General features: G+C 45.2%; 1 protein-coding gene across 3 annotated transcripts in view; it reads left to right on the top strand.

The window, feature by feature from the left end:
- Positions 1–22469, top strand: part of ATP7B (ATPase copper transporting beta) — a 77970-nt gene that overhangs the window by 22156 nt on the left and 33345 nt on the right. For all 3 annotated transcript variants that reach the window (XM_060194882.1, XM_016187480.2, XM_007521570.3), the window contains exons 3-5: positions 8714–9947; positions 19495–19761; positions 20389–20552. In XM_060194882.1, the coding sequence (XP_060050865.1) occupies positions 8714–9947; positions 19495–19761; positions 20389–20552 (1665 nt within the window). The remainder of the gene's footprint in view (positions 1–8713; positions 9948–19494; positions 19762–20388; positions 20553–22469) is intronic.

Genomic DNA, 22469 nt, shown 5'->3' with positions numbered 1-22469 from the left:
ATGCCCTTTGAAGTAAAAGAAGTCTCCAGGATGGATGGACAAATGGCATGGGATCTAAGAGACGTCAGGAGAGTCTGGTACTCTTTCTGCTGTCCATAGTAGGATCACTCTTTCATTCAAAGATAGTCTAAAATAAAAATAATATGCCTAAGGCATATTATTTTTATTTTAGACTATCTTTGAATTATTTTATTTAAATGCACCGCTAATACCAGATTGGCAGTTTGTATTCTTTTACCTATCTCCTTTTCCCCTCTCCCTTTCCCTTTCCCTCTCCCTCTCCCTCTCTCTGTCTCTTCTCTGGGCTCCAGGCTAGCTTTTTCAAATAGAAAGACAGACACAGAGAGTGAAAAGATACCATAGTGCTGAAACTCCCCCCCCCCCCCACCCAGTGCTTTGGGTGCAGGACTTAAACATGGCTTGTTGACATGAGAAAGCAGGTAGACTCTGCAGGGGAGCTATCTTGCTGGCCCCAAAGACTGATCTTCATTAAAGACATGCCCTCCCCAAGTAACTACATGCATGTACAATTAAAAGCAGCGACAGCTCCTAAGTCACCAGATACTCTGGTGTTTCATAAAGCTGTGTTATTTGCAGAACTCAAACTTCTCTACATTCTTGTCCTTAGAAACCTGCTTGACTAGAAGTTGGGGAGGGGCTCTCAATATTCTTTTCTACAAACAAATAGCTTCTATCATTTCTTCAAACCCTCTTGGCAGGAGCATAGAATCAACAACCAGGGATTAAGAACCAGCATTGTGATTAGGGATTTTGGTGAGCTGTACTGGTAGCTTGGACCAAGAAAAATAAGTTGGGTAGTAAATCATTAAGTATTTGTTTTTCCAACAGACATATGTGATTGAGGGTTATGACTTATTATAAAGAGGCAATTTCTGTTTACTAAGATATAATAGTCAAGTGAATGTTCTTAAATGTCTTTTTGTTTTTCCTTTATCCTGTCAACTAAACAAGTCTTTAATTGATGTCAGCTATAATCAGGTTGCTGCTCTGGGTCTCTTTACTTACTGCTGATGTTACTTTGTTTCAGTTTTTGAGTCACTTGTTTTATAATTTGGTAACTCATGTGCATTGCACAATAAATTGTGAGGTGAAAAGTGACTCTTGTTCCTTCTGTACTCCAACCACCCATTCTCCCCAGACTCTTTACCAGTTTGTAATACAAAAATACCAGAGGTGGGGCTGGGTGGTGGTGCACCTGGTTGAACGCACACATTACAATGCACAAGGACCCAGGTTCGAGCCTCTGGTCCCCACCCGCAGGGGGAAAGCTTTGCTGGTGGTGAAGCAGTGCTATAGGCATCTCTTGGTCTTTCTCCCTCTCTGTCTCCCCCTTTCCTCTCAATTTCTGACTCTCTCTATCCAATAAATAAATAAAGATAATAAAATAAATAAAAAAGAAGTACCAGAGGTAATTTGTGCATAGACAAACATCTGTGTGTAGAATATTCTCCCCCCCACACACACACACATAGTATTTGCATACTGTGATCATCTTGCCCTGCCTGGAACACTTCCTTCTCCTCATCGTCCCCCCCAACACCCCCCCAACCTAAACATCCTTGTGTTCAAGTCCTTGGGTAAGCCCCTGCCATGTTGGTTGAGCCTGGCTCTGTGACTGACTTTGGCTTTTGCCAAAGGTGAATTAGCAAATGTGATGTAAGTGGTAGTTTCATCACTGTTTCAGACTGGGATTTGTTCTCTGGGAATGCCCACTATTGTGACACTCCTCTCAGAACCCTGAAGCCATCAACTGGGGGATACCCAGCCTAGCCACACTGAGGGACCACATGTAAAAGAGCCAAGGTCCCTGCCGATTTCCATTTACCAATCTGAAAACCATCTTAGAGCTGAAACTTCTAGCCCTCTCTGGGTTGCCCCAGACAATGCCATATGGAACAGAGACAACTCTTCTTTCCCTGGTAAATCAGATCCAAGCTGAGCAACTGTGAGCTATCTTTATGAACCACTAGGTGGGGCAGAGGGTAGATAGCATAATGGTTATGCAAAGAGACTCTCATGACTGAGGCTCCAAAGTCCCAGGTTCAATCCACTGCACCACCATATAAGCCAGAGCTGAACAGTGCTCTGGTTAAAAAAATAATAATGATAAACCACTAGGTGTAGCTTGTCATATATCAATATATAACCAAAACTTTAGACATTGTACCTTGCCTTTTCAGCAAGCATGATGCTAGATGTCAATTTATTTCATTCTTTTAAGGGCTGTGTAGTATTCTACTATGTGTCTGTATAGTAATTTAGCTATTTAACCTCTTACTGATGGGCCTCTATGTTGTTTCCAATCCTTTGAGACACTTAATATCTTTGTCATATGCTTCTTTTTGCACATCAACAAATAGGTTTATTGAAAACATTCTTAGAACAATTGCTGGTACAAAGACTGTTTGCTTGTTGGTACCCAAGGTCAAACCCAGGGCCTCATACATGCAAAGTGTATGCTCTACCACCAAGCTGCTTCTCTAGCCCCAAATATGTCTTGTCCTCAAATATGTAATAAAGCAGATTTGTTTATTTATTATTCATGTAATTGAGAAAATGATCAGAAAACTACTCCAGGGGCATCCTCTACACAAGATCTCACACACTACCCACTGAGCTACCTCTTGTCTATTAGATGTGTGATTTTACCGATAATACCAAGTTATTCCCAGAGAGTCAGTGGGGCCAGCATGACTGGTGGAGGCTGCAGGCTAGTAAGGTTGAAATACTACATTTTTCTTTTGATACTATGTTTTCATGTATTGAAAAGCTATTTGTATTTCTTTTTTTTTAACATTTTGTTTATTTATATATTTATTTACTAGCTAGAGATAGAGAAATTGAGAGGGGAGGGGGAAGATAGATAGAGAGAGAGAGAGAGGTGGGGGGGGAAGAGAAAGACACCTGCAGCATTGCTTCACCACTCGTGAAGCTTTCCCCTTGCAGGTGGCGACCAGAGGCTTGAATCTTTGTCCTTATGCACTTTAACATTGAGTGCTTAACCAGGTGCGCCACCACCTGGCCCCTTGTATTTCTTTCTTGATGAGTTGTTTCCTTTTTTCCCCCTGTTTGATTGTTGCCCTTTGTTTTAGGAGGACCTCTTTTTATATTATGGAAGTCAGCTATCTGCATAATGTGAAGCAAATCCACCCCCTTCCCAATTTCTTCTTTATCTCTAGACTTGACTTGAACAGACTTTATTTTATTGTGGTTAGATGGGTCTGTCTAATATCTTTTTTAAGTCTCATTTTACTTGACTTTTAAAATTTTATTTATTTATTTATTTATTATTGGATAGAGACAGAGAGAAATTGATGGGGGAGAAAGAGAGAAAAAGAGACAAAGAGACACCTGCAGCTTTGTTTCACCACTCCTGAAGCTTTCCCCCTTCAGGTGAGGAACAGGGGCTTGAACTTGGGTTCTTGTGCACTGTAATGTGTGTGTTTAACCAGATGTGCCACTGCCTGGCCCCTCAGTCTTATATCTTATAGCTTCTAAATTTTTAAAATTTATTGTCACATTTAGCTTTCTCTACTCTTTGATAATTATATTCTATTCAAAGCATTTTTCAAGTTTGCATTCCTGTCTTTTTAAATATTATATTTATTTTAATGAGAGAGAGAGAAACTGCCTCCCTGCTCACGTCTGGTTCATGGTGGTGCTGGTCATTGAACCTGGGACACCAGAGCCTCAGGCAGGAAAGTCTTTTGTATCACCACTATGTTATTCTCTTCATCCCATATTCAGTATTTTTATCATTGCATTTTTTTTTGCCCTTGTTGTTTTTCATGGTTGTTGTAGTTATTGTTGATATTGATGTTGTCATTGTTGGATAGAGAAATGGAGAGAGGAGGGGGAGAGAAAGACAGACACCTGCAGACCTGCTTCACTGCTTGTGAAGTGACTCCCCTGCAGGTGGGGAGCTGGGGGCTTCAACCGGGATCCTTATGCCGTTCCTTGCATTTTGTGCCACATGTGCTTAACCTGCTTCACTACCACCCGACTCCCTTATCATTGCATTTTTATATATTTATCTTTAACTTAATTTGAAATGCTTTTGATATGTGGATTCCAAGTTTATATTTTTGCAAATAAGTGCCTCAGGTGGCCTTTGTCATTCACTAGTTCTCTTACACATGCCACCTCTTGTTTTTCCCTCCCCCTTTCTATTTAATTTGATAGGACAGAGAGAAATTGAGAGGGGAGGGAGAGGTAGAAAGGGAGAGGGGAGGGAGAGGGAGACACTGCATCATCTCTCGTGAAGGGTTCCCCCCTGCAGGTGGTGAGCAGGGGCTTGAACCCAAATCCTTGCACATGGTAACTGGGTGTGCCACTACCTAACCCCTTCACAAGCCATTTCCATATATAATCTTCATTTACTTATTATTGGACAGAGCTAGAGAGAAATAGGGAGAGAGAGACATACACATCTGCAGCCCTGCTTCACCACTCATGAAGCTTTCCCCCTGCAGGTGGGGACCAGGGCCTTTAACCTGGGTCCTTGTGCACTGTGTGCACTTAACCAGGTGCAGCAACACCTGGCCCCACCACTTCTTATTATCACATACTGTATTACAAATCTATGCCAGATAATTCCAGCAAATTTACTTAATTCAACAAACTCAAAAATATTTATTTAGGGAGTCGGGTGGTAGCACAGTGGGTTAAGCGCACGTGGTGCAAAGTACAAGGACCAGTGTAAGGATCCCGGTTTGGGCCCCTAGCTCCCCACCTTCAGGGGGTCACTTCACAAGTGGTGAAGCAGGTCTGTAGGTGTCTGTCTTTCTCTCCCTCTCTCTGTCTTCCCCTCCTCTCTCTATTTCTCCCTGTCCTATCCAACAACGATGACAATAAGAATAACTACAATAATAAAACAACAAGGGCAACAAAAAGGGAATAAATAAATAAATATTTTAAAATGTATATTTAGTTAGTTAATGAGAGAGAGAGATTGAAAATGAACACCAAAGCATCACCTGGTACACTTGCTGGGGACTTGAACTGGAGACCCTATGCTTGCTAGTCCAAAGTTTTACCTTCTGCTCCATCTCCCAGGCTGCCAACTCAGCAAACTGTTTTGAATCATTATCCATAAATTAACCATTCCTCCTTGCTCTACTGTTTTAGGAAACTCTATAGTGAGTGTTCTCAAAGACATTTTGTTTTTGTAATTATTCACCACAAACTAGCTTATGACTTCCTGTGAGGCCTATTTTTTTAGTTATCGGAATTTTTAACCTTTTTTTTTGCCTCCAGGGTTATTGTTGGGGCTCAGTGCCTGCACCATGAATCCACTGCTCCAGGAGGCCACTTTTTTTTCTCTTTCGTTGCCCTTGTTGTGGTAGCCTTGTTATGGTTATTATTGTTATTGATGTCATTTGTTGTTGGATAGGACAGAGAGAAATCGAGAGAGGAGGGGAAGACAGAGAGGGGGAGAGAAAGAAAGAAACCTGCAGACCTGCTTCACCGCCTGTGAATCGACTCCCCCACAGGTGGGGAGCCAGGGGCTCGAACCCAGGATCCTTACATCGGTCCTTGCACTTTTTGCCACGTGCGCTTAACCCACTGCGCTACCACCCGACCCCAATTTTTATCCTTTTGAGCTGCTTAAAAGTCAGACTCGGAAAGCTCTCTTGTGTCTTCACATACAGGCACACAAAGACAGCTCACACTGTTGAGTCCCACTGCAAGACAAGATGGTTTGTGTGGGTCTGAAGAGTGTTGCGAGGGGTCAGGCAGGCAGTGGCACACTGGATTAAATGCACATAGTATGAAGCACAAAGACCCATGTAAGAATCACAGTCGAGCCCCCTGCTTCCTGCCTGCAGGGGGGTGTTTCATAAGTGGTGAAGGAGGTCTGCAGGGGTCTATCTTTTTCTCCCCCTCTCTTATCTTCCCATCCCCTCTCAATTTCTCTCTATCCTATCCAATAAAACTGAAAAAATGACCACCAGGAACAGTGGATTCAAAGTGCAGGCACCAAGCTCCAGCAATAACCCTGGAGGCAGGGGAAAAAAGTGCTGTGCTTTTTATCATGGACCACACGTAGGTCTGCACCAGGCTTCTGCAGTGTGTAATAGTGCTGATGTGCTTACTGACACAACCCAGGGTGTTGTGAGTCTGGGACCTTGTGAAAAGATGGTTCTGTCTTGTTAATAGAGTAGTCAAGGACACATCATTATGGCAAGCAGTCAGGAAATTATGTGTGTACTCTGGTGCTTTAGGAAAATGGTGCCCTCAAATTTGGTGATGCTCTTGTAATTTCAGGTAATGACAACTTTCCTGCTGGCCCAGGAGGCAGTGACACTGTGGAGGCTGAACTGAGAAATTCTGTGTGAACCTCAACTTCCTGTTCTTTCAGTTTTTTCCTCTCCTGCCCTCCTCAGCCCACCATTCATGCTGGCAACCCCAACCCCACCCCCAAGCAGCGCACCTTCCAGCGTACAGGTGGCTAAGCACACGGGATGCCTGCCAGGAGAAAGAAACAAACACTCCCAGAAAGACACACAGCGCTCAGGTGTTTCCTGCTCTACATTTTTACTTGGCAGCAAGATAAACAAAGGGCTATGATTTGGGGGTGGGGGGGACTTCAAATATCATCTATTGCTGGGAGAGGCTCCCTGGGCCTGTACTCTACTGTGGGCCCACTGTACTCTCTGCCTCTGCCCAGAGGCCTGTCCCCAGATACTGGAGACTATATTGTTTCCACCTTCCCTACAGAAACCTCCCACCCTGTGAGCCTTTGGAGTAAGAGAGGCATTTCATTCAGTGGGGCACTTGACCCAGAGTCACAGGCTGCTAGAGCTAAAGGAAACCTGCTCAAACCCTTCTGTTTTGTCTTGTCCTTCCTTTCCCTTCCCTTCCCTTCCCTTCCCTTCCCTTCCCTTCCCTTCCCTTCCCTTCCCTTCCCTTCCCTTCCCTTCCCTTCCCTTCCCTTCCCTCCCCTCCCCTCCCCTCCCCTCCCCTCCCCTCCCCTCCCCTCACCTCACCTCCCTTCCTCTCCCTTCCCCTCCCCTTCCCTCTCCTTTTTTTTTGACATTTTATTTATTTATTTATATAGAGACAGATATTGAGAGGAAAGGAAGAGGTGGAGAGGGAGAGACAGTGTGCTGGGTGATAAGCTTGCCTATTTGAGCACACAGGCTACCATGCGCACAGACCCAGGTTCAAGTCCACACCTGCATGAGGGATGCTTCACAAGTGGTGAATCAGGTCTACAGGTATTTCTCTCTCTCTCTCTCTCTCTCTCTCTCTTTTATATCATTTTTTCTTGCCACTAGGATAATTGCTGGGACTTGGTGCTGGCACTACGAATCCACTGCTACCCATGGACATTTTTTCCTTTTTTCTTTCTCCCTCTATATTCCCCCATCCCCTCTCAATTTCTTGTTGTCCTATCAAATGAAGAGAAAAAAAAAAAAGAAGACAAAGGAGAAGGAGAAGGAGAAGGAAAATAATGGCTTCCGCGAGCTATGGATTTGTTGTGTAGGCACCGAGCTCTAGTGATAACCCTGCTGGCAATAAAAAAAGAAAGGAAGAGAGACACCTGCAGAACTGATTCACTACTCATGAAGACCTTCCCCCTGCAGGTGGAGACTGGAGGCTTGAACCCTGGTCCTTGTACACTAATGTGTGTGCTTACCCCGGTGCACCATCATGTGGCTCCATATCCAAACCTTTCCGCTCTTGACAGTCATTTTTTCCTTTTTTAGAGAGAGAGAATTTGAGAGGAATGGTGGTGATAGAGAGGGAAAGAGACAGTCACCTGTCGCACTGCTTCACTGCTATAAAGCCTCTCCCTTGCAGATGGGGACCAGGGCTTGAACCTGGATCTTTTTTTTTAATATTTATTTATTTATTCCCTTTTGTTGCCCTTGTTGTTTTATTGTTGTAGTAGTTGTTGTTATTATTGTCATCATTGTTGGATAGGACAGAGAGAAATGGAGAGAGGAAGGGAGGATAGAGAGGGAGAGAGAAAGATAGACACCTGCAGACCTGCTTCACCGCCTGTGAAGCGACTCCCCTGCAGGTGGGGAGTGGGGGCTCTAACCGGGATCCTTATGCCAGCCCTTGCACTTTGCACCACCTGTGCTTAACCCGCTGCGCTACCACCAGACTCCCCAACCTGGATCTTTAAGCATGGTAACACGTGTGCTCTACTGGGTGCATAGTCCACCCTCCCCCAGCCCAGTGTTCTATACTTTAGTTTTGTAACAGAGAGTGGGAACCAGGCCAGAGAGGAGAGACACTGTAGCATTGCTCCACCATCCGTGGAAGAGCCCTAGTGCATCCATAGTGCTCCTGTGTTGTGCTGAGGCTTAAACCTAAAGCCACCTGTGAATGTGGAAAGGTATATGTTCTAGCAGATGAACTGTCTCCTGGCCTCCATATGGCTTTCTTTCCCTGCTTTCTTAGTCCTTGCATGTACTCTGGGGGGTATTTGACATTCTAACTTGGCTTTCTGTTTCTCTGCCGCCAGACACACTGAGATACCATAGAAGATAATGAGATAAAAAATGTTGCGTGGGCGGGGGGGGGGGGGTTTGATAGCATAATGGTTATACAAAGAGACTCTCCTGCCTGAGGCCCTAAAGTCCCAGGTTCAAGCCCCCACACCACACCACCATAAGCCAGAGCTGAGCAGTGCTGATAGAAAAGAAAAAAAAAAAATGTTGTGTATTTTTCCCTTTAGGTCCCCTCTCAGGGGTCTTTGCCTGCTCGAGCCTGGGACCCAGCGATGAAGCAGAGTTTTGCCTTTGACAACATTGGCTATGAAGATGGTCTGGACAGTCTATGCCACTCACAGGTGGCCAGCAGCATTCTCAGCATCCTGGGCATGACCTGCCAGTCGTGCGTAAAGTCCATTGAGGGCAGGATTTCCAGCTTGAAAGGTGTCGTGAGCATCAGGGTCTCTCTGGAGCAGGGCTATGCGACCGTCAAGTACATACCCTCAGTCGTGAGCCCACAGCAGGTTTGCCGGCAGATTGAGGACATGGGCTTTGAGGCGAGTGTGGCAGAGGGCAAGGCCGCCTCTTGGCCCTCCAAGGCTGCGCCTGCCCTCGAGGCCGTGGCCAAGCTGCGGGTGGAGGGTATGACTTGCCAGTCCTGTGTCAGCTCCATCGAAAGCAAAATCGGGAAGCTGCAGGGTGTGGTGAAGGTCAAGGTCTCTCTGAGCAGCCAGGATGCCATCATCACCTACCAGCCTCACCTCATCCAGCCCCAAGACCTCAGGGACCACATCAGTGACATGGGCTTTGATGCCACTATCAAGAACAAAGTGGCCCCCTTGAGCCTGGGACCCATTGACATTGGACTGCTGCAGGGTGCCCACCCCAGGATCCCATCATTAGCTTCCACAAACCAAAACTGCAACAACTCAGAGAGCCTGGGAGGGGCTGGGAGCCAGACAGCTACCCTGCAGCTGTGCATAGACGGTATGCACTGCAGGTCTTGCGTCCTGAATATCGAGGGGAATGTGGGCCAGCTTCCAGGGGTCCATAGCATCAGTGTGTCCCTGCAGAACAGAACAGCCCATGTACAGTACGACCCTTCCCGTGTGACTCCAGGTGCCCTGCAGCAGGCCATTGAGGCCCTCCCACCTGGGAACTTCAGAGTGACCCTTCCTGATGGGGCAGAAGGGAACAGGGAAGAAAGCAGCCCTACACCGGATCACTTGCCTGGCCCCAGCCAGGGGCCTCAAGTGCAAGACGCTTGCAGTACTGTGACGCTTGCCATTGGGGACATGACTTGTGCATCCTGTGTCCAGTCCATTGAAGGTCGGATCGCCCAGAGGAAAGGGGTCCGGCAGGTACTTGTCTCCTTGGCTGAAGGGACTGGGAGGATTATCTACAACCCTCTTGTCACTAACCCAGAAGAGCTCCGAGCTGCAGTGGAGGACATGGGGTTTGAAGCAGCAGTCATTTCTGGTACGTAGCTGATGTGTGTGATGTGCACTTTGGAGTCACCCCCTTTCTTTGTGTCTCTCAACGTGATAGTCACAAGTTGGATGGGTGGCCCACGATTCTTCTCTCACATGTCCACTGTAGTGGTGAAATTCTCCTGTGAAATAATATATCGTTGGTCATTTGCCTATGAGAGGTTTTCTGACAGATTGAGAACCCTGACTTCAGGGCCCATCCTAACATTTACTCCCATTCTAGATATGTCGTGATAGAATTTTTAAGTTTTGGGAGTCAGGTGGTAGCGCAGTGGGTTAAGCGCACGTGGTGCAAAACACAAGGACCGGCATAAGGATCCCAGTTAGAACCCCCGGCTCCCCACCTGCAGGGAAGTCACTTCACAGGAGTGACTTCTTTCTCTCCCCCTTTCTGTCTTCCCCTCCTCTTTCCATTTTTATCTGTCCTAACAATGACGACATCAATAAAAACAACAATAACTACAACAGCAATTAAAAAAGGGCAACAAAAGGAAAAATAAATAAATACAAAAAAATTAATAAAAAAAAGAATCGTTAAGTGTTTAGATTTTGCCTTTCATGTAGGGAAACTAGCATGACAAGCTCAGATGTTCGGCTTCTTTTCCAAAAAGAATTATGATTCCTTCCCCCCACTTTTTCTCCTTCCCTCCTTCTCTGCCTTCCTTCCTTTCTTCTATTCTTCCTTCCTTCCTCCCTGTTTTATGGGAACATCATATTTTTGTTTTTGTTGTTGTTTTTATTTTTCCTCTCTCCAAAGGAATCGTTTCTCTGTTAAGCAAAACAAAAGATCTGTCTGGGGTCTCACCACCCCAGAGCCTATTCTGTTGAAAGTAGGACTTAAAGAACAGACTTGTATTTTCAGAGCCAGAGCTTTGTCCATGTGTGAATTCACTGCTCCCAGGTTGCTTTTTCTCATTGGAGGTATGTGTAAGGGGGGGAGAAGACATCAGAGCAGCAGAGCTTCTCCTGGTGCCTGGCACTCCTGTGGGGCTTGAGCCTGAGGCACACATGTCGCAAGGCATGCATCCTACTTTGTGAGCTAGCTCTCCAGCTTTAGGGTAAGAATTTGAGGAATGTTTCCTGACCTTTTTTTTTTTAATCGAATTTGAAAGAGACCATAGCGTACAAACTCCCTCCGATTTGATGGATGGCCAGGCTCCGTCTTGAATCATGTGCATGGCAAAGCAGCTCACTATCTTAGTGAGCTATATCCATGGCCCTCTTGACTCCCCTAACAGCTGTGAGATGAGGGCTGGTATGATGTTGTTCGTCAAGCCCTGTGCCCACTGAGCTGGGTATCTCATCTGTCACTAGACACTTTCCATGGTGATGGCAGTCTCTGGCCTGCTAGCAAGTAGCTGGTCACTTGCTACTTTCCCTGATTAACTCACATTGTGAACTTGTGTTGTTGGGACCTTAGCAGTGCACCCAGGTGGGGGATGCTGAGCCATCCATGGAGCTGAGTAGGGTGAATAGGAATGAGCCCTTGAGTGGCAGGGTGAGGCTGCCAGGAGCTTTGAGGACCCAGGATACAGCACTGAGGAAGCCGCATGGGGGGGTGAGAGGGGGGTGTCCCCCTGAGTGTGAAGATTTGAGGAAGAACAGTGAGTGGGAGGGCTGGGGAGATAGTATAATGGTTATGCAAAAAGACTTTCCTGCCTGAAGCTCCAAGATCCCAGATTCCGTCCCCTGTACCACTATAAACCAGAGCTTAGCAGTGCTTGCTCTCTTCCTCTCTCTCTCTGTCTGATTGCTCTTGCATTAAAAATAAATATTAAAAAAAAAAAAGAACAGTGGTTGGATAGGATAGTCAGGTGAAGCTTTCATGTCAGGCACAGGGTAACCACTGTGATTTTGATCAGAGGCAAAGCACACCTGGTTTTATTTTAGAAGGATCATGGTGTCAGGTGTGGTGTAGATTGAATCAAGGAGGCCAGTGAGAAGGCTGGGTGAGAAACCCCATGAGGTAGAAAGCAGGGCATGGATTTGGAAGATGTCTCATAGGCCAGCTCCATTGAGCAGTGCTGGATCCCAGGCATGTGTGTGACAGGGAGGTTCACCAGGGCTTTTCAATGGGCCTCTGGCTGCAGTGCACATTGGGAAACCCTGGCACATGAATCTCAAATTCTGGAGAAAGTGGGGCTTAGTGGGAGCCTTGGGAAGTGACAGCAGCTGGGAAGGGGCATTGGAGAAGGGGAAGGAACACAGGGTGGTTCTCTGGTGTGAAGGAGGAGGAAGACTTCACCCACCAGCAGTGGGGCTAATGGGTGGAGCCTGGAAATAAAGGAAGATACCTCAAGACCTCAGTTTATAGGGTCAGGTGGTGGCGCACCTGGCTGAGCACACGTATTACAATGCACAAGAATCCAGGTTCAAGCCCCTGGTCCCTACCTGCAGGGGGAAAGCACTGCAAGTGGTGAAGCAGTGTTGCAGTTGTCTCTCTGTCTCTCTCCCTCTCCCCTCTTGATTTCTGACTGTTTCTATCCAATAAATAAATAAAATGATAATAAAAATTTAAAATAATAATTAAAAATAAGCCCTCTGCTTATTTCACTGCAGAGGCCTGGGGTGAGCTTGGAGGAAGCCACTGGAGGCTTGGCAGTAAGAAGTGAGCCCAGGACGACAGTGAGGAGGTGCAGGCCTACTTTACTAGCTTAAGCCAGCAAGGGCTGGTGAGGGCAGGGAGTAGACAGGGATGGTGAGAGAAGCTGAAGGAGAGAAAACAGGCCTTTTATGAGGGGTAAACATGTGAATGGCAGCAGTAAGCTATTTGGATCCAGGTCAGTATGAAGCATGGCCTGTTTCCTCAGCCTGCAGGCTGGATTTTAACACTGGAGCAGGGCAGCCAGCCTGGCACCAACAAGAGCTCATGGGCCAAGCCCAACTGTGAACTTCCACTGGCAAAGGAGATAAAGTATATCTGTTTGAAAAGTAAGCTCTGGGGGTGGGTGGTGGCATACCGGGGTTAAGCACACATAGTACAAAGCTCAAGGACCTGCTCAAGAATCCCAGTTCAAGACCCGGCTCCCTGCCTGGGGGGGGGGGGGTCTGCTTCACAAGCCATGAAGCTGGTCTGCAGGTTCTATCTTTCTCTCTCTCTATTTCCCCCTCCCCTCTCAATTTCTCTGTCCTATCCAATAAAAAAAAAGTGAGGGGGAATGGCCTCTAGGAGCAGTGGATTTCTAGTGCCAGCAATGAGCCCCAGCGATAACCTTAGAGGCAAAAAAAAAAAAAAAAAAGTAAGCTCTATTGTGATACTTTCATGCACACACTACTTGAGGTAGTGGGTGAATATGTGGTGTGGCATGGAGGCCCAGTTCTGTACTTTGTATTTTATACCATGTTTCAGGATCCCCCCACCCCACTTTTTTTTTTTTTTTTTTACAAAAATCTATAGGGAAGACACAGTGTAAGAGTGAGTCTTTGTGCAGAGGAGATAGTTTAATGGTTATGCAAAAAGGCTCTCGGGGTCAGCCATTGGTGCACTGGGTTAAGTGCACATAGTACAAAGAGCAAGGACCCATGTAAGTATCCCAGTTCAAGCCCCTGGCTCCCCACCTGTAGGGGGCTCACCTCACAAACCTTGAAGCAGGCCTTCACATGTCTTTCTGTCTCTCTCCCTCTCTATCTCCACCTCTCCTCCTCCCCTCTCAATTTCTGTCTGTCCTATACAATAAAAATGAAAAATAGCCGCCAGGAGTAGTGAATTTGTAGTGCCGGCACTGAGCCCCAGAGATAACCCTGGAGCCAAAAAAACAAAAACAAAAAAAAACCTCTCATGCCTGGGGCTCTATGGTCCCAGGTACACTCTCCCACACCACATAAGCCAGAGCTGAGCAGTTCTGGTGCCTCTTCACTTTCTCCTCCTCTGCTTCCTCCTCCTCCTTCTTCTTCTTCTCTCTCTCTCTCTCTCTCTCTCTCAGCAAAACAAACAAGCAAACAAATAGTGACTCTTGTACTTAAAAAGATGAGAACAGCATAGAATGATCCTCTGCTGTAGTGTGAGGTCTAATGGTGGATCATTTGTGTTGAACCATGTAATGAGACTGGGTGTGACTTAGTCAGCCTGGAAATGAGGAATGCTTTTTATTGGGCAGAGTTATTACTGTGTTTAAACCAAGACATATCATGGTATCATACTTAGCAAATGAAGGTATATGAAAATATAGGACATCTCATTAAATATGAATTTCAGATAAACAATAATGTTTTCATATATATCTCATGCAGTATTTAAGACATACTTATCCTAAAGTATTTCTAAGTTTAACTGAAATTTAAGTTGTTGAGCTAAAAGTCTTGTGTTTCATGTGAAAACATTTTGTTCCACCTGCAGGGACACCGGTATGATCCCACCACTTTCCAGTGGACTGGTTTTTCCCATTTTAATTTCAAATAAAGATAAGGCGCGGGGGGGGGGGGGGGAGTAAGAGAGATACCACAACCGCAGGACCTAGCTCCACCAGTCATGAAGCTTCTTCTAGTACTGTACATAGTGCTTCTATGTGGTGTTGGGGGATTGAACCTGGGTCCTCACTCCAGGTAAAGTGTGTACTCTTCCAAATGAGCTATCTCCTGATTCCTCATGTGATCACCTTAGTTTAGGAGCAGCCTGTTTGTATTTTGATGATTATCTGTTATAGCCTCTTAAAAAGGCATTATTTGTATATTATATTGTTTGCACATCATATTTTACATTTATATTCCCTACACTTATATTTGTATTTCATCTTTATAGTATTTATATTGTATATTATATTCGTTGTATATGATGGAATATAATGGAATAACTAGGCATTCCATGTGCTTTGTTTTATCTTTAATTCTGGAGCATTCAGCACATAGTAGCCTTTTAAATGTATCAAATATTTATAATAGATTCATTTTTTGTTGTGAGAGAGAGAAGAGAGGCCAGAGTGCCCTGGTAATATGTGGTTTTGGGGATCAAACTTGGGGTCTCATGTATGCAAACCATATACTCTGTCCACCAAGTCACCTCTCTGGCGCTGTGGTGCGTTTGTGAAGGAAATGAAAGAGAAAGAAAATAGTGAGCTCTGAGAGGTGGGGTCTTGGAGTAGCACTAGAGGGGTTTAATCAAGGGAGCTATTTATAGAGATGTTAAGTAAGTAAGAAAATTAAGAGGGTCCAGGTGGTGACACACCTGGTTGAGCGCACATTACATTGCACAAAGACACAGGTTCAAGTCCCTGGTCCCCACTTGTAGGGGGAAAGCTTTGCAAGTGGTGAAACAGTGCTGCAGGTCTCTCTATTTACCCTCCCCTTCTCGACTTCTGACTGTCTCTATCCAATAACTAAAAATATTTTTTAAAATAGAGAAAATTAAGTAAGAAGCCAAACTGGGAATGGGAAGGAAACCCAGGAGATTAATAAGTAGTAGCACAGGATGGGGCTGTGGGAAGTGGGAGCTGAGGTCTCCTTGTAGGGCTGCACCCACTGGCATGATGAGGGGGAGGCCAGGAGCTGGGCTCACAGTACATAAGTGGGTGGACACTTGGACTTTTCCCTCTTTCTGCTCTGTCCTTTCTCACCTGTTACTGCTCATGTGACAAATTTCACCAAAAATCAGCTGACATGGGAACCTGGGAAATGTAGTTTGTTGGGTCAGTCCCCTGTGGTCTGGGAGCAGAGTGAGTGAGGGGCCATCAGAAATAGAATTTCAGTTTATTTGACAGTTAAAGCATATTCACTCTTGGGTTTATCTGGAGGGCAGCTCTGCATTTGTTCACTGGCTTGCATGATAAGTTTTTTTTTTTTTTTTTGATGAATGGGTGAGTATATAGATGCAGTGTGAGGAAAAGATATCTGTTTAATGTAACATGCTCCCCTCAGGCTGGTAGATAGGCCATTCCCTCCCAGCAGTCCTCTCCCCCTAGTGCATGTTGAGGGTCTTCTGGATTCCTGGTGTACTGCAGGCAGCCGTGAGGCAATAGGAGGCAGCCCTGTACCTGTCTCTGTGTGAAGACTCTATAGGGAATCAGGGCGAGTGACTAAATACCCACGACAGGTTAGAATAAATGCAGCAGAAAAGGTGCAGGTCATCTGGGAGCCAGAAGGTAAGGGAAAAAGCCAGCATGTGGTGTTTTTTGTTTTTTCCCTGCATCATTTCACCATTCCCGGCAGACTAATTTTTCAAGATCAGATAAAGAGGAATAGAAGAGAGAGAGACAGAGAGAGAGAGAGAGAGAGCAAGAGAGAGAAAGAGATAGTACTACTCTTCTGCTCGTGAAGCTTTCTCAGCAGGTGCTCCCATGTGGTGGCCTGGTGACTTTAAACCCAGTCCTCACACTTTAGGTACAGAGTGTCCTCTACTTGTTGAACCATCTCCTGACTCACAGACTAATTTCTTCTGACCCATTTCTTAATTTCTAAAGTGGCAGTCTTTCAAGTATTCACCACATGGAGCCATTTTAAGAATTAAAGAAGGCCCCACAAGTATGCTTGCGCAGTGCCTACTGAGTTGTTACTGTTACCATCTTTATCTATTGAGAGCATCCGTACAACCAGAGCCGTCTATTCTCATTTGCCTGTAGTTGTCTCCCTCAGTGGGGAAGGAGAGACAGTGACAGAAAACACCAGTGCTCATGTAACCTCACTAAAAGTTTTTGTCTGAGTATAGTCGAGCTTGAGCCTTCTGTTCTGGGGTAGGGGCGGAGGGGCAGAGATTATATTATGGGACCAGTGGGTGACACACCTGGTAAAACACATACATCGCCATATGAAAGTACCCTTGTTCAAGCCCTTGGTCCCCACCTGCAGGGGAGAAGTGTGAAGCAATGTTATAGGTCTCTCTCTCTCTTCCTCTCCCTCTCTCTCTTCCCCCTCATCTTTCTCTCTCTTTTCTTTCATATTTCTCTCTCCCCTTTCAATTTCTCTATCCAAAAAAGAAAAGGAAAAGAAAGAAATAAAGATAGAAAATGGGGAACAGGCAGTTGTGTACCTGGTTAAGTACACACATTACAGAGCATAAGGACACAGGTTCAAGCCCCTGATCCCCACTTGCAGGGGGAAAGTTTCACGAGTGGTGAAGCAGTGCTACAGGTATCTCTCTATCTCTTTCCCTCTTTATCTCTCACTCCTATCTGTTTCTCTCTGTCTCTAATATAAATAACAAACAAACAAATAAAAATTTAAGAAAGAAAGAAGCCCCCAGGGAAGACGTGAAACTCTAGTCTTATCACTATTTAGTCCTATCAATAGCAATACGACATGTGGGAGGGGTGGATAGATTTAATATCTTAAATTCCCCAACTGCCTAGACTATAACGCTAAGCACAAATACTAGCTCTTGCTAGTAGTTATTTCTGCTAATAGTTATTTTAGATTTGCAAAATGATCATACTCTGATAAGGGGATTAATTGTTTATGGATCTCTAAAAATGTATAGGAAAATAAAGTTCTGCAAGCATCTAAATCAAATACAGCTTTAGGCCAGATAGGTCAAGACCTTTTGACCTTGTAAGTATTTAAAATACGAGGAAGTTCGGATACCGCTAGAAGCATTCAGATCATAATGAAGTCAAGTATAATAACACAGGTACTTAGCCCCCCAACTCATCTGGCTATAATAAATAGTTAATTATATTTTAACTTTCTCTAAGACTGTAAGAAACCCCTTGCATCCTCTTTAAGACCTGCATTTCTCCTAGTCCTGGTACCGCTAGGATATGCCCATACTTCTTGAAATTCCTTTTCTGTGATTCCTTACTGCCATACCAACCCTGCCAACTTTAACCAAATTGCTACTGGTGTTGCCACCCCGCATTATGCCTCTATTGAAATCCTACTGTGGACTGTAACCTGAGATACCAGCCTGAGAAGTCAACCTAGCAACTCTTCAAATCTGGTGCCCTACTCTGACACCATTCTCTCAGACAATATTCTCATCCAACCTCAGCTTAGTTACCAAACTCAAGCAAAGCTATTATAGTTGTATGCCCCCAGGAACATGCCTAAAATGTTTTCCCTAGCTTTCTTCTACCCTAAAATCCCTAATCTTATCTGCTCTGATTCTACTTTCTGGCTGCTGTTCATTAACCATCTTGTCTCAACCTAGGTCATACCACCTTCCAGATACCAGGCTGCAGATGCTACCATGACTCCACCCCAACTTCTCTGGACAGATGATCTCACCAGTGTGTCCTGGACCCTTGCATCTCCAGTGCACTGGTCCACTAAGGAAAGATAGAAACAGGCTGGGGCCCCAGATCACATCAAATCGATGGGGTTCACAGTCAACAATATTTATACCCCTTTCCCATATTTGGGAGCTACTCTCTTCCCTGATCCAGCTTTCTGGTCCTTTTTCCAGCCATGATATCATCTCCCCAGACAATAACTTGGATCCACCTGCATATCAGATGTCAGGCTCAGGGGAAAAAAGAAAAAAAAAACTAGTATAGCCACAGGCCCTTTGGAATATAACTAAAATATGCCTACTAGCTATCTACAAAATGGAGGACCCCCCCCCCAACTCTTTATCTGCACTATTCCAGCCTTTAGGTCCATGATTGGTCAACAATTCATTTGGCTTTGCATGTTAACTCTTCAGCCACCAGGTTCTAGATGCTAGCATGATCCAACCAGACTTGCCTGGACAGATAACCCCAATGTGTCCTGGAGCTCTGCTTCCCCAGAGCCCTTCCCCACTAGGGAAAGAGAGAGACTGGCTGGGAGTATGGATCGATCAGTCAACAGCCATGTTCAGTGGGGAAGCAATTACAGAAGCCAGACCTTCCACCTTCTGCATCCCACAATGACCTCGGGTCCATACTCCCAGAGGGTTAAAGAATAGGAAAGCTATCAGGGGAGGGGATAGGATACAGAGTTCTGGTGGTGGGAATTGTGTGGAGTTGTACTACTCTTATCCTATGGTTTTGTCAATGTTTCCTTTTTATAAATAAAAAATTTAAAAAAAATAGGCAGGGGTATGGAACAACCTGTTAGTGCCTATGCTCAGTGGAGAAGCAGCTACAGAAGCCAGAACTCTGACCTTCTGCTCCCCATAAACAACCTTGATCCATACTCCCAGTGGGGGTGAAGTGACAGGATGAAGATAAGGGGACTCTGCACTCCAGCTCCATCAGCACCCAGAGAGAGAGAAGGAAAAGGAGAGGGACATATGGAGGTAGCTTTGATGTCATGAGTGGTTTAGAGGGAAAGAGAGAAGTGAATCAGGAAAAGAAGAGGTAACTTTGTATAAATGTGGACAGATAATTGTAGAGAAGATGGTTGGCTCATGTCCACAACATTAGGGGAACTGTGGTGGATTGCAGTGGGGAGAGTGAAGATTCAGAACTCTGGTGGTGGGAATGGTGTGGAATCAAACCCCTGTCGATATGTAATTCTGTAATTTAAAAATATAAAAAAATAATAAATTTTTAAAAAGAAAGAAGGAGGCCTCCAGGAGTGGTGGATTTGTAGTGCAGATACTGAGCCCCAGCAATAATCCTGACAGCAATTTTAAAAATCTGTTAATTTATCTCTAATTTGAACAATTTCTGACATTTTTCTTCTAGAAAACCGTCCTAGCAACCAGGCTGACAAGCATAGTTCGGGACATTCCATGATGCAGACCACAGCTGGCACATCAACACCCCCACAGGCGGTGGCTCCCCAGACTCCCCAGACAGGGGACTCCCCTAAGAACCAACACCCCAGCCGCTCCTCAAAGGCCCCACCAGCCTTGGCTACAGTAGCCACTCAGAAGTGCTTCCTTCAGATCACAGGCATGACCTGTGCATCCTGTGTGTCCAACATAGAGAGGAACCTGCAGAAAGAAGCCGGTGAGTGGTCCTGGGGATCTAGTGGCAAGTTCACTCTCTGACAGTGTGAGCCATTATCTGGTTGGCATGGGTCCCTGACAGTCTCTCTTCAGAGTAGCGTTTTGTTTGTTTGAGATAAAATGTGACTGAGTCAGTTAGAAACACAGTGTAAAGGTCACATTCCATGGGTAGTTTCTGTAATTAACTTGACCTACATGTAGTTTTTCAATCCCGGCAACCTCTCACTATGAAATTAATAGCTGGACCCTGCTTTGGTGACCTTCCAATTTAAGATGCACAGTCCTGTTGTACCTACAAACTAGAGTGTTGTCGAAATGGCAGTTGGGTGGTATTTTTAACTCCAACAGTGATCCTCACCTGGCTTGGCTGTATTTTAGCCTCAACTGGGAACTTTTGAAGCATTCGTAGTGCTTATCCTGAGAGTGTGATGAAATTTATCTGAGTTAAGCCCCTCGGAGCCCCTGGTAGACAGTACACTTTACCATGCTTGAGGGCTTGGGCTCAAGTCCTCAGCACCATGCACAGCACCAGGAAGCTTCTGGGGCAGACATCTTTATTTGTCAGGTTGAGCTTGTCATCCCAGAGACCTTGCCTAAAAATATTCAAGCTGTGGCCTGGTGGTTTCAGGTATTGTCTCTGTGCTGGTGGCCTTGATGGCCGGGAAGGCAGAGGTTAAGTACCACCCAGAAGTCATCCAGCCCCTTGAGATAGCTCAGCTCATCCAGAGCCTGGGCTTTGATGCCACAGTCATGGAAGACTATGCAGGCTCAGATGGAGACCTGGAACTGATTGTAAGTATGACAGTGGGGCTGGAGCTGGGGGCCAGCATGCTGTATGTCTCTTTACTTCTCCTTCTCCTCCTTCTCCTTTTTTTTTTTTTTTTTCCTCCAGGGTTATTGCTGGAGCTCAGTGCCTGCACTCAAATCCACTACTCCTGGAGGCTATTTTTCCCTTTTTATTGCCCTTGTTTATTGTTGTTGTTATTGCTGTAGTTGTTGTTGGATAGGACAGAGAGAAATTGAGAGAGGAGGGGAAGAGAAAGTTAGATGCCTGCAGACCTGCTTCACTGCTTGTGAAGTGACTCCCCTGCAGGTGGGGTGCCAGGTGCTCAAAGCGGGATGCTTGAGCCAGTCCTTGTGCTTCATGCATGTGCGCTTAACTCGCAGCACTACAGCCCAGTCCCCCTTCCTCCTTTTCTTCCTTTCTTCAAATTCACTCTTTTTTATCTTTTATTATTTTATTTCAGTTTTTTTAACATAGAGACAGAGAGGTAGAGAGAGTAAAAGAGACCACAGCACTGAACTTTCTTTAGTGCTATGGGGTCTGGGCTTGAACCAGGGTCATGCACATGGCAGGGCAACACACTATCCATATGAGCTATTTCTTTTTTAAGAAAAAAATTTTTAACTTTTAATTTTATTTATTTATTTATTACTGGATAGAGACAGAGAGAAATTGAGAGGGGGTGGGGAGATAGAGAGGGAGAGAGACAGAGAGGCAACTGTAGCCCTGCTTTACCACTTGTGAAGCTTTCCCCCTGCAGGTGGGATTAATTTTTGTTGTTGTTGTTGTTTTTACCAGAGCACTGCTCCACTCTGGTTTATCATGGTTTGGGGAGGATTGAACCTGGTACCTTGAAACCTCAGTCAGGAGAGTCTCTTCGCATAAGCATTATGCTCTCTACCCCCTCGTGTGAGCTATTTCACTGGCCCTCTTTCTTTTTTTCCTTTTCTTACTCTTCTTCTTCTCTCTCTCTCTCTCTCTTTTTTTTGTCTTGTTTTTTTCTTTTGTTGTCACCAGGACTTCACTCTTTGGGCTTACTTTTTTCAGAGACAGAGGGAAAGACACCATAGCATTAAGTTTCCTCTAGCATGGTACGAGTCGGGGTAGAATGTGGGCAGCAGGTACTGGAGCCAGGCAAGCAATCTTGCCAGCAGACCAGGGCCTCTTTGGTAACCTGCAGATGCATACTGGCAGCTGCCTTGTCTGCAAGGGGTGCTCCTTCCTTGCTTCCTTATATCCTGTGTGCTTCTTTCTATATCAATAAAGGGAGCCTTAGAAGAAACCCACAAGGAACTGAGTAACACCATTTTACTGAGATGAAAAGGCCTTCTGTTTTCTTTATTGTGTGTAGTCACTGCCATTAGTGGTGAGTAAATGTTTGAGGAAAAGATGTTGAGGACATGAGTGGCACTCTGTGCTGTTGATAAGTGGTGCTATTTGTAGAACCAGCCCTTGGTGGAGGGTGGGCCTCCATGGGAGCTCAGGGACCACGGGGAAACTCCCATCCAGATGTGACCACTGCTACCTGTTCAGACCATTATCATGTGAAATATTACTGAGAAAGGTAAACCCTACTTTTTTTTAACAATATTTATTATTAAGTGTGCTTTTTTTAAAAAAAATCGTAAGTGGTATCAGTAGTTAATATTGTCATCTGCTGACTAGGGATTTTATTAGACATTTAAAAATACTTATTTTTTTGGATAGAGACAGAGAGAAAACTTAGTGGGGGAGAGAGAAAGAGACACCTGTGCCACTACTTTACTGCTCAGGAAGCTTCCCTTCTGCTGGTGGAGACTGAGGAGTTGAACCTGTGTTCTTCTTCCGGGTAACGTGTACTCTATTGGATGCACTACCACCATAATGATCTATCTCTCTGTATATATTTTTGCCATTTTTTTTTTTCCCTATGGCTCTGTCTTCTC

The sequence above is a fragment of the Erinaceus europaeus genome, chromosome 7 (assembly GCF_950295315.1).
Source record: "Erinaceus europaeus chromosome 7, mEriEur2.1, whole genome shotgun sequence".
Lineage (NCBI taxonomy): Eukaryota > Metazoa > Chordata > Mammalia > Eulipotyphla > Erinaceidae > Erinaceus > Erinaceus europaeus.
The sequence above is the reverse complement of the archived record's forward strand: the minus strand, read 5'-3'. Positions and strand labels throughout refer to the sequence as shown.